Source organism: Salvia miltiorrhiza, chromosome 3 (assembly GCF_028751815.1).
Source record: "Salvia miltiorrhiza cultivar Shanhuang (shh) chromosome 3, IMPLAD_Smil_shh, whole genome shotgun sequence".
NCBI lineage: Eukaryota > Viridiplantae > Streptophyta > Magnoliopsida > Lamiales > Lamiaceae > Salvia > Salvia miltiorrhiza.
The window spans coordinates 3,562,649-3,575,163 of NC_080389.1; the positions used below are offsets into that span (position 1 = coordinate 3,562,649).

The window sequence follows — 12,515 nt, forward strand, 5'->3', positions numbered from 1 at the left end:
TACTTTTAAATCGGGTTTGGCACGAGTAAAAATGTATAATTTTTAAAGGAGTGTATAAATTATATAGTTTTTATTATTCATACTATTTATTGTTAACACATACATTATAGATGTTCAGGATCCATATTTATTTTTTGCAGAAGACTTCACTAATTGTATAATCTAAATAAAATATTATCTACATGCTTACATGAAATTTTCTCTATTTAAATTTTTTTATTTTTTATTATTTATTGTTAATGTTTATTTTGAAATGTTATGAGTTTTTATTGAGAGAGATAACTAATTATTGTAACAATCTATATTTGATTATTTAGATGTTCAATAAATTTAAGCATATTCGGGTAATTAACATATATTATTATTATTTTTATGAATTTAAAATGAGAATGAATAGTAAAATTATTTTTAATTGAGTTTAAAACAAATACGAGTATATAAACAAAATTCATAATTTGCAGATTGTATAATTATCAAATTTATACTTCAAATTATTAATAAAATTTATGTATAATAATTAATACCCGTCGAATTTCGACGGGCAACAAACTAGTTCTAATATATATCATGAATTATACTCTACTTACCATTCATTTGCAAAAAAATGATTTTTTTTAAAAAATACCCTAGCTAGATAATGAATTATCATGTAATAACTAAATATAAATAATAAAAATTAGCTATATACGACGAAATAAACCTTGGTGAATAATATAATATTTTTTAAACAAATTACTAATATAGTAAACCAAGTGAAGTAAATTAGATCTTAAGTTGACTTCTCCTACATAATTGTGTTGAGCTCATATTAACCAATTAGAACCATTAACGGTGTCCGCCAAAATTGTTTCTCAGCCAATGCTTAATCTCTTCAAAGCTTGAATCGAAGAAGAGAATCCCGAAGTAAAAAATCAGTCACTGCTGATTACATAAATTCTCTTAGACCTTAGGCAAACCTTGTTTATCCAAAGCTTATGTCAAACTAACTCCAGAGAACTTGTTTTTTGAAGTTTAGTTGGCAAGATTTCAAACCTCCCTTCGACCGATAGAATCGAGTGTTTGAGTTGTAAAGGAGTTCCGGAAGGTACTCTATCTCCGTGAGGTCCTAGTGCCAGTTCGTGCTAGGAGTGAGAAATCCAACAAGGTGTGTTGGTACTGAAGATTGGATCTTCAGTTGTTTCGGTTGTGTGCACCCGCAAGCACACGTTTCGGTTTGTTGTGCACCCGTAAGCACAAGCATCGGTTTGCAGTGCACCCGTAAGCACTTGCAGAGTGAAGTTGTTGGTCTGATCAACCGACTGTGGATGTAGGAAGTGCTTTCCGAACCACGTAAAAATCTCTGTGTTATTTACAGCTTTCAGTGTTACTTTCCTACTTGTGCTCTTACCTTTGATAAACTGAAAATTGATTAATTGCAAAGAGAAACTTAAGACTAACAACGTGCTCAACACAAAGGCTATTGCGAAATAAAAGAATTCCGCTGCGTGTGTTATCAGTCTGACTGATCTATCATCTGATAGTCAGAAAGACTCTGTTTTATCAAACTCGACTGAAGCCTTACGTGCATTAGTTAAGTTCTTGTGACTTAAATGATAACTCCTTACTGAAGAGTCTTTCAGTATCAGTCGTCAACCTTGTTTTGGTCAAAACTCTTTTCAGTAAACATGTGTCTGAGTTTGTGTGTAAAGTTTCGTTTTGATCTCTGTGTTGAGATCTCGAAAATAGCCTAATATATATATATATCATGAATTATACTCCTACTTACCTTTCATTTGCAAAAAATTGATTCTTTTTTTAAAAATACCCTAGCTAGATAATGAATTATCATGTAATAAACTAAATATAAATAATAAAAAATAGTTATATACCCTAACTGGACGAAATAAACCTTGGTGAATAATATAATATTTTTAATTTAAACAAATTACTAATATAGTAAACCAAGGGAAGTAATTAGATCTTGAGTTGACTTCTCCTACATAATTGTGTTGAGCTCATATTAACCAATTAGAACCATTAATGGTGTCCGCGTTGAAGCTTCGAACTGCACCAAGAGTAAAATCATACTACAAAGACTTGCTTTTGGGGTCTTCGTTGAAGCTTCAAACGCGCTATAAACACGCAGGAGATGGAGTAATTAAATTTGGTGGTTGGTTACATAGAATTTGAGATTGAAGGTAGCATAGCATAGTGGGAAAATGGCGGAGGCAGCAGTGACATTCCTACTGGATAACGTGCAGAAGCTGCTGGTGGAGCAGATGCATCTGATATCGGGGGCGGAGAAGGAGCTGAAGCAGCTGCAGATCGAGCTGGAGCTGATGAACGCCTTCTTGATGGAGTATGCCGACAAGCGGGAGAAGGGTCGGGTCTTCATACAGTTCGAGAGGCAGATCAGGGAGGCCGTCTACGAGGCCGAGGACATCCTCGACGCCTGCCTCACCCAAAAGGCCCAATCCGCCGCCACCACCATTCGCAACTTCATGCATCTTCATGACTTGGCCGAGAAGGTGAACGAGCTTAGGCTGCAGCTCCAGCCTATATTTGATCGTGCCATTAAGGGCTTGAACGCACTCCCCATCGCCCATCCATCTGCTGCAACCCCCGATGACAATAAATTCAAAAAGGTATGCTCAAGTGATTTCATTATATATATATATAGTAGTCCATTCCTTGAGAGTTTGTAACGTGATGCAGACACAATTGTTGAGAGAAGACAATGTAGTGGGTTTCGCAGACGAGGAAGCCACTCTGATGAAATACTTGAAGGAAAAAACAGAGCAGCTCGACGTGATCTCCATCGTGGGAATGCCCGGCCTCGGCAAGACCACTCTCGCCTGGAAAATCTACCGCGACCCCAAAATCCAATTCGAGTTCCCCACCCTGATTTGGGTGTACGTCTCTCAAGAGCTGAACGTGAGAGAGGTGTTCCTCACCATCCTCAAGCACTTCACCCTCAACGACATGTCCGGCAAGGGGGAATGGGAGCTGACCCAGCTGGTCCGCTCCCATCTCGACAAGGGAAGATTCCTGCTCTTCATGGACGACGTGTGGAGCGTCGAGGACTGGCGACGGATCGAGGCCGCCCTGCCCAAGAGCAACAAATTAGGCAAGGTGTTGATAACGAGCCGTCACGTGGGCGTCGCCACGCAGACGAACAGCAGCAGGAAGCCCCACAGGCTGCGGTTCATGACCTTCGAGGAGAGCTGGGAGCTCCTGCAGTTAGAGGTGTTTGGTAAGAACAATCCCAGCCCCAAGGAGCTCGAGGGGCTGGGAATGCACATAGCCAGGCAGTGCGGCGGCGTGCCGCTTGCCGTGGTGGTGATCGGAGGAACCCTCGTCGAGAAATGCGACAACAAGAGAGATTGGGAGAAGATCTCCGATAGCGTGAGCATCTACGTGCAGGATGATAAGCGCACCGAAAGCATCATCTCCCTCAGCTACAACAACCTCCCTCATCACCTGAGGGATTGCTTCCTGTACCTCGGGATGTTTCCCGAGGATACGGAGATCAGCGCGTGGAAGCTCACGCGCCTGTGGATCGCCGAGGGATTCATACAGCAGAGGAGGGGGCGGACCTCGTGGCCCGGAACTTGGTCATGGTCGAGAGGGCTAAGGCCAACGGCGACGTCAAGACATGCCGCGTCCACGACATGATCCGGGAGTTCTGCCAGAACGAGGCGTCGTTCGCGAATAAGAATCTGTTCCAAGAGGTGAAGAAGAGGCGCCACGGCGTGTTCGACCCGGCCGTCACGGAGATCGTCAAGCGCCGCCGCCTCTGCATCCATTCCCACGTGCCGGAATTCCTCCGCAGGAAGCCGAGAGGCCCCGGGGTCCGCTCGTTCGTCTGTTTCTCCAAGGAAACGATCGCGCTGCTGCCGGAGTATACCCCGTCGATCCCCGACGCCTTCCATTTGCTCCTCGTTGTCGACGCCACTCCGCTCAAGTTCACCAAATTCCCCCCCAAGCTCACCAAGCTGATTCATCTGAGGTACATCGCTCTCTCGGGGAACGAATTCAAGGCTCTGCCCGAGGCACTGTCGAAGCTCTGGAACCTACAGACCGTGAAAATCGACACTGCCTCGCGCGAGCTGGAGTTCAAGGTCGACATCTCGAAGATGATGCAGCTGAGGCATCTGAAACGAAAGCAGCGATCAAGCTCAAGGAGGCGAGGGGCGAGGGCGGGGAGAATCTCCAGACGCTGAGCAGGCTGATGGCGGAGTGCTGCAACGAGGAGCTCTTCACACGGGCATCCAACCTCAAGAACCTCGGGATCCGAGGGGATCTCAACGCACTCGTCGACGCCACCTACCTGGGGAAGCTGGAGCGGCTCGAGAAGCTGAAGCTGGTGCACGACGTGTTCCCCTCCACCGCCGACAAGGCGCTGCATCGCGTGCCGCACTCGCACGGCTTCCCGCCCAATCTGAGGATGCTGACGCTCTCCTCCACCTACCTGGGGTGGCAGCACATGGCGGCGCTGGGGAGGCTGCTCAATCTGCAGGTGCTCAAGCTCAAGGAGATGGCGTTTAAAGGGACGTTGTGGGAGGCTCAGGGCGGCGGCTTCCCGCAGCTGGAGACGCTGCACATCGAGCGCACCGAGCTGGAGATATGGACCGCGGCTTCGGCTGAGCCGTTCCCGAAGCTCAAGAATCTGATACTCAAGAACTGCGAGAGGCTTCAAGAGATCCCGTGTGTGGTAGGGAAGGGGGAAAGCCTTCAGCTCGTCGATATTGAACGAGTGTCGCACACGCTGCTTCAATCTGCAAAGAAAATCGAGGTGGATAAGCAACAAATGCAAGGTGGGGATGTCAGAGGTAGAAGGGCTGGTGGATTTAAGCTCAAGATTTCACCAGGGGATGCATCATCATCATCATCATCAACCACAAACTAATCCAATGGCTAGGTAGCTTTAAATATTAAACTATTTTTATGTTCTTCATTTCTCTCTCTCTCTCTTTATGTTGTTAAACTTTTGCTTGCAATGGCAATCTTGTGCATGTTGTTAAACTTTAGTAATCTATTTTTATTTTCTTCATTTTTGTCTTCTTTTTTAATGTTAAACTTTTAGTTTTGCATAGTGGCCTATTTATACTAAAATGTTGCTCGTGTTCCATCATTTTTCTTGATGCAGTTGCATATTTTAGTTGATTAATTATAGCACATGTTGATTGTGGTTTTAGGCTTATGCTCTCTCTCTCATGAATTGTGTTGAGGATAGGAAATAACGTTGATATGGGCACTTAATTTGTAAGATTTAGATTCCATTCCACAGCTTCACTTGGTGTAGTTCTGTACCAGCTCTTTAATTTAAATATGTACTATTTTCCTTCAAATTAACATCAGAGTCTTCTTGATCCATTCATTGCGTGCAGAAAATAAATCAAAGTGGTGTGTGAATGATATATAGACATTTCTCTATTATAGAGAGAGGAACAACGACGTCAATACAAATAAATAACATTTCGACTGAATTAGTTCAATTTAAATAAATGTAAAAGTTGATGCCATATTTGAATTCTAGTTAAAAAAAGACAATGCATATCTGGAATGCATTTGTAAGTGACAAATAGGACAATGAAAACCACACATTAATCTTGTTTATTTAGTTATGTATTTAGTTATAACTTCACTTTCTTCGGTATCATAATTGGTCGTGTTCTTGAAAATACTACTGCTTTATTGCTTTTGATAAGAAGGATACAATTTTCACAAAATAAGGCAAATAGCGCCAACATTCATGATTTTTTAATTACTCGATGCTCGTTTTTCCTACGACTTTTAAATTTTAGATAAAAATACATAACCTTTTGATTGAATCTGATTTTTCCCACGAATGTTAATTTCACCCAATTTAAACCCTATGTGGCACCTGGAATAGCCAACATGGCAACGCCGTCAGGCGAAGTAAACACTGTCGTTTCCGGCAAGATAAAAACGATGTCATTTTGTGATTAAAATGCTAAAAAAAAATCAGCATAAACGACAACAATAACATAATCGATAAAAACATGAAAATAAACTTACAAGTTAGACATTTCTTGCCCAACATTCCAAAGTTGTGATACTCATCGAATGTGTAAGGGAAGAAAACAATTTAAAGTGACAAGAGAAAGAAAGCTAATTCGCACCAATGAAAGAGAGAAAAATTATAGAAATATAAAATAAGGGAATATTTATGCCATGTCGCATCCCCATCAGCATTAAGTAAGCCACATTAGTTTTAATTTTGGCCCGAAGAGTTCGTAGTGGAAAAAATCAGAATCAATTAGAAGATTGTATATTTTTATCTAAAATTTAAAAAGCGTGAAAAAAATATCAAGTAAAAGTTCGTGAATTTTGACGATATTTGCCCAATTAAATACTATACACAAAGTACATTTGCACAAGAAAAATAATCGATTGCACTGCTCTGCTTTGCTTAAGATGTGATGCCTAATGAAGTTCAGAAAGAAAGAAGGATAAGTTAACTTTCATGCCCTACTTCATTGGACTTGGGGTAATTGCGCCTATATACATGAACATTTAGCAAATTCTAGTTTTCCACGTGAACTAAAATTCCGCCTCCAAATATACAAACTTTTATTTGTTCTGATTTTTCACATAGCTGGCAATTTTCGGTTATCATAGCTAGTTAAAGTGACAAATTAATACCATCCTGACAAGCTCAAGTAGTGTGGAAATCCAAGTACCTCGTCTAGCATATCAATTGTTTAAACCATGTAGACATTTAAGTCATCCTCCACAACCTTTGTTAGTAAGATAAGTAATATCAAATAATAGTGTATTGTTGTCCTCCTAGGGAAATAAAATTAGTACAATTAAATTACATAAAATTTTTGATTGGAAAAATATATAAAGGCAAAAACTTGGGTGAGCTGGGCACGGGTTGAATAAGTTGCTTGTTGTATGATTAGCTGTGCAATTTAGCTAATTAGTGAAATTTCCCCTCCCTCTAGCCTTTAGGATTCGAACCCAAGTTTGAATGATTATCCATGCATTATCAATAGCTTATACTAACTTATTGATATCAATTCTTATTCTCATAATATATGATATATATTATTTTTTCTAATTTTGTGGTAGAAGAGAGAAAAAAGGAGAAAAAAATGGAGGGAAGAAATTAACTCATCTTTCATATATTTATATAGATCTGTTTGGATTTTAAAATTATTTTTTATTTTATTTTTCAGTCTAACTAATAATTAATTAACTAACTAAATATTGCATTTCTTTCTTCATCTTTCAATCCAATGACTTCACTGCATCATTAAATGAAGAATGCTAAATTATTTGATGATTTTACATTCTCCAAATTATTGATTTAGCCTTCTCTATTATATTCACAGCTGCATCTTGTAATGAAGATTGAAGGGTTTGTATAGATTATTTTATTTTATCAAATTCTGAAAATTGAGGAAATATTAATATACATACATTTGAAATGTTAGCACTTAGACCCATTGAATAGGCCCAATGGGACTAAAGCCACCCAAGAGAAAAAGGAGTGGGTTGGATCAGATTGCTAGAGAATAAGCCGTCATTAGATAGCCCACACCAAATAGAATTTGATGGGCCAAACTATAGGTGAAATTAGGATTTCAGAAAAATAACCGAAATTGAGTCGATCCAAATCGAAATATTAAAATATGGTTCGATATCTATTATAAAAATGTCATGTTAAATTTCAGAAAATGAGAAAAATTTGTGCATTTACATGCTAATCTATACCTATTATTCTCTCATTCCACAAAGATTGTGTGTTTATTACTATTTACATCCGTCCATAAAAGATTGTGTGTTTTCCTTTTTCAGAAACTTACTTTATACTTTAAACCCTATTCACACTCAATAATCAATATTTACAAAATACTCTCTCTTTACTTTTACGATTTGGTGGACCCAATACTACACTTAAACACAAAAATCACATCTATCAACTTTGTCATTGAAACCCGTGCCCTTCACTCCACCACACACTCTTTGTGGATGGAGGGAGTATAAAAATGTCATGTTTTACAAAATTTGATTTGCCTATTTTGTCCATATTTTTAAATCTATTTTAAGGGCAACAATATAACATTTAAGCTTATTAGTTCAATCATACATTTGAAAAGGAAGCCCACCTGTATAGACAATGGCAGTCGTTTAACCTTAACTCTGAATCGGAATAACAGTGCAAGTCTCCACGATCCACAAAGCCTACAACAAATCTATAATCTTAATAGGTCTCCTGAATCTAATATGAGGTTATAGTTAAGTGCTTAACATTCTATGATTCACTTAGTCGGGTTTTTAAAATTTAATGAATGAATAATTCAAAACTAAAATTCTTGAGTTAAGGACACCAATAATATTCTTACTCGATTTTCTTTAATAATTGGATTTATAAATAAAATCAATTAAATCATAATTATTTTTTGTTGCATAATGTACATGCAATTTCATGTCATGCTTAGCATATACTCCCTCCGTCCCACGAATCTTGACACGTATTCCTTTTTGGGCCGTCCCACGAATCTTGACACGTTTATAAATATAGTAACAATTACTCCCTCTGTCCGCCAAGATTATGTCACAATTACTATATTGGGTGTCCGCCAAGATTATGTCACTTTCCTTTTATGGCAATGGTACCACCATCCTCTTTAATATTTTATCCTTACTAACACTCTTTATTTACAAAAAAAAAACCCACTCAAAATTCAATCTCAACCACTCATCTCATAAAGTGGTGGGACCCTTTCTCCACTACATCAAAATCATCACCAATTTTATTAAATCCCGTGCCCAAGCAAATTGCCATAATCTTGGCGGACGGAGGGAGTATTATCTTTTCTCTCCTACTTTATCACATCCTCTCTCATACTTTCTCACTTTATTACATTCTCTCTCCTACTTTATCACATTTTCTCTCCTAATTTATCATTTTTATACTTTATTACCTACACACTTAAAACACTAATCTACAATTCCTTAATTCCCGTGCCAAAACTAAACGTGTCAAGAGTCGTGGGAAGCAGAGAGTAATAAGTAATTACTTAAAATATGCACATAATACTAATATAATATTATTATGTAAATTATTATTTAGAATAATTAATTAAACTAATGATAGTGCAATTAATACAATGAGTAGTCCAAAACTTGAATGAATAAATAGGGTCAAATTCAATTAAAATCACAGCTCATTTTCTCTTAAAAGTAAATCTGCCAACTAATTAAATAAGGGAGCCCAAGCCCAATATACTCAGCCCAATGTATTAAATTGAAAAGAAAATCGGGCCCAGCCAAATTAAAAAAAACCAGCCCAAATACTATATGTACGCCAGCCCAATCAAATAAAAGGAAACGGCCCAAATAGAAGCCCAACAGCCCAACCCTCAAGCCCCAAATGGAATTGTTTTGCATGCTGAGTGATTCTTCGCTTAGTTGTGAGTGTTTTTGTTGGTGTCAAGGATTTCAAATTCATGCTATACTTATCACCATCTGCTTTTTTAATCCTGAATTCAAGTACCTGTACTATTATACTATGCTTTTTTTTTTTTTTTGACCGGGCAAAGTCATGTTAGATGTTAGTAACCACCTTATCTCTTCATTCACCAAAATCCACCTTATATCTCCAATCTCCAAATTCGCTCCCAAGAGGGATCGAACCCGGGTCACTTCACTTAAGTGAGGACCCGGTGGCCAGTGGGCTAAGCCCCCTGGTTACTATTATACTATGCTACTGTAGTTTATTGCCATGATAGATTTATTTTCTGCTTTAACCACAAAAAAAGGCCTGCACGATAATAAATGCCTTGGCTATTTACGACCTGCACATAATCATATGATGATATTCTTCACATTTGATCTAATATTTGCCATTTTTCTTTTCTATTCATGAATCATGGGAACTATTGTTTCTGGTAGTCATTTATGTACCATCAGATCAATATGTTAAATTGGGTGTCTCCATTGTGTGCAGGGTTTTGATGTTAGGCTGGTCGATGTGAATAGGACGTGTAAAGTTACAAAGGTAATATAGCCTCATTTACGATTCAGTAGCCATTTTTTTATAACAATTATGACTGATAAACAAGACGGGGTGGACAAGTTATCAAATACACTGCAATGTTAGCTTGTGGGAACTACAATGGTGTTATTGGTTTTGCTAAAGCAAAGGCTCCTGCAGTTCCGCTTGCTCTTCAAAAGGTATCAGAACTATACATGCATTCAAATCCATACTGTCATGCTTCTTTATGCTGCACGTGTGTAAATTTGGCTTGAAAACTAGACATGCATCTATACTATTGTCTGAGAATGTGCAGAGTCAACTCTAAAAGGTATTATGTCACTGGATTGTCTGTTCAAATAAGAAAACGTTTCATTTATAGAAACTCATTGCGACATCTGTTATTTATAATTTAATATGTTTAATGACCTATTGCCACAGGCATATGAGAAGTGCTTTCAGAATTTCTAGTTGTATATCTTTGTTGATGGTTGAAATTGATAGAAAGCTGTTTTTCTTCTTTGGGGATTTGGCCTGAAATTTTTAAGTACTTGTAGATATATCTTTGGGCAGCTCCTACACAATCAGGGATGAAGGCAGGCAGAACTGTGGAGTTGATTCTTAACTTAGCTGGTTACAGGAATGTGAAATCAAAGGTATGAAACTGGCTCCAGAAATATGTTCTTTCATTTCCAACTTTGTCCTGATGGAAATACTCTTGTAGGTTGTTGGTTCAAGGAATCCCCACAACACTGTGAAGGCTCTCTTCAAGGCTTTAAATGCGGTAAATGGGAGGAATTATATTATATACATTGATATTGTATTTCACCATTGTTTATCCTTTTCCATTGCTCTTTCTTTTGCTCGCAGATTGAAACTCCCAAAGATGTTCAAGAAAAGTTTGGCCGAACTGTTGTTGAATCATATCTACTGTGATAGGTTACATAGGTATGATCTTGATCTTTTCCTTGAGTTTCTCTATTTTTGTGGGGAGGTGGTATGTGAGTGGTGAAGATATTTGAATGCACTTAAGATATGATGCCTAATGGAGTTCACAAAGAAAGAAGGATAAGTTAACTTTCATGTCCTACTCCATATATACACGAACATTTAGTGAATTATGGTTTTCCACATGAACTAAAAAATCCGCCTCCAAATACACGACGTTTTAATTGTTCTAATTTTTTGAGCGACTGTCAATTTTCGGCGATCGTGGCTAGTTAAAGTGACAAATTAATACCATCGTGACAAGCTGAAGTAGCGTATAGAAATCCAAGTACCTCGTCTACCACATCAATTGTTGAAACCATGTAGGCATTTAAGGCATCCACCTCAATATTAATTTGGGTGCAATTGATAATCGTGTGAAAAATCAGAACAATTGAAAGTTCATGTGTTTGGAGGCATATTTTTAGTTTATGTGCAAAACTAGAATTGGTTGAAAGTTTGTGTATTTAGGCGCAACTAACCCATTGGACTTTGCAGATGCTTAAATTTTAATTGATTGCACAATTTTCATCAAATTTGCCTCTTAAATTGAATAACATGGAGTAGTTTTTTGAGATAATTGAATAACACAGGTCTAGCAGATTTTTGTTGTCTCATATGAGTACTACTCTTGTTCAATCTCAGGTTTACAAAGAAACAATATTATCTGTGGATAGCTTAATCTCTTGAGCATTTGGGATGACCAAGCTGTTATTTTCTGAATCGAGGTTATATAATAGGGAAAACAAACGACGCAGTGCCGGTGGCAAAAAGATGCTGAAAGGAGAACCACTTTGCCTTTCTTTTTGAAATGTGGAATCAAAATTGCTGAAATTGAGGAGCATAATCAATAAAATGCTTTTAGTTTTGCATAGTGAACTATTCATACCAAAATCATTTTTCTTGATGCAGTTGCATATTTTAGTTGATTATGGTTTTAGGCTTATGCTCTTTCTCTGTCTCTCATGAATTGTGTTGAGGATAGGAAATAACATTGATATGGGCACTTAATTTGTAAGATTTAGATTCCATTCCACAGCTTCACTTGGTGTAGTTTTGTACCAGCTCTTTTAAACATGTATTTTTCCTTCAAATTATAAACTTTTAGAGTCTTCTTATCCATTCATTGCGTGCAGAAAATAAATCAAAGTGGAGTATGAATGATATATAGACATTTCTCTTTTATAGAGAGGAACAACGACGTCAATAAAAATAAATAACATTTCAACTGAATTATTTCAACTTAGATAAATGAAAAACTTGATGCCATATTTGGATTCTAGCGAAAAAAGACAAGAGGCAGTCTTGTCTCTTGTGTACCATCAGTGGCACGGTGCCAACGGGTGGTTTTCTACAACCTTCTTTTTTTTTCAACTAGGTCACTCATACAAGAAAAAAGTTGTCCATAAAAATCAAAAAATGGATGTTAAAATGAGACAATGTTAGAAATATCCCTAAAGCTTATGGATGAAGATCAAGTCAGCGAGCACTACAGAGGTGATTGCTGAAATCGAGGGACGTGCAACTTTTATACATT

General features: G+C 37.9%; 1 protein-coding gene and 1 pseudogene across 3 annotated transcripts; both read left to right on the forward strand.

Annotated features, from left to right (window-relative positions):
* The first annotated feature begins 2,068 nt into the window (after nucleotides 1-2,068).
* On the forward strand, nucleotides 2,069-5,032 carry LOC131016823 (putative late blight resistance protein homolog R1A-10; annotated as a pseudogene).
* A 5,514-nt stretch (nucleotides 5,033-10,546) lies between these two features.
* Nucleotides 10,547-11,996, forward strand: LOC131016983 (uncharacterized). 3 transcript variants are annotated; one of them, XR_009099291.1, is made up of 4 exons: nucleotides 10,547-10,647; nucleotides 10,716-10,775; nucleotides 10,862-10,939; nucleotides 11,624-11,996. XR_009099291.1 is itself a non-coding variant. In XM_057945841.1 (3 exons), exons 1-3 carry the CDS (start codon nucleotides 10,582-10,584, stop codon nucleotides 11,658-11,660), a joined length of 327 nt encoding a protein of 108 aa, XP_057801824.1. In that variant the 5' UTR covers nucleotides 10,553-10,581; the 3' UTR covers nucleotides 11,661-11,996. The 3 variants fall into 3 exon arrangements, 2 of the variants coding, with proteins under 2 accessions (XP_057801824.1, XP_057801823.1); XM_057945841.1 differs by having other exon boundaries at nucleotides 10,553-10,647; nucleotides 10,716-10,939; XM_057945840.1 differs by lacking the exon at nucleotides 11,624-11,996 and having other exon boundaries at nucleotides 10,553-10,647; nucleotides 10,716-11,524.
* Nucleotides 11,997-12,515: the final 519 nt, after the last annotated feature.

What these genes read in the sequence shown, in the direction of transcription:
- LOC131016983 (XM_057945840.1), top strand. Translation starts at nt 10,582, where the DNA reads ATGAAGGCAGGCAGAACTGTGGAGTTGATTCTTAACTTAGCTGGTTAC. An exon ending in ACAGGAATGTGAAATCAAAG is followed by an intron (nt 10,648 to 10,715) that starts GTATGAAACTGG and finishes ATACTCTTGTAG; the next exon opens with GTTGTTGGTTCAAGGAATCC.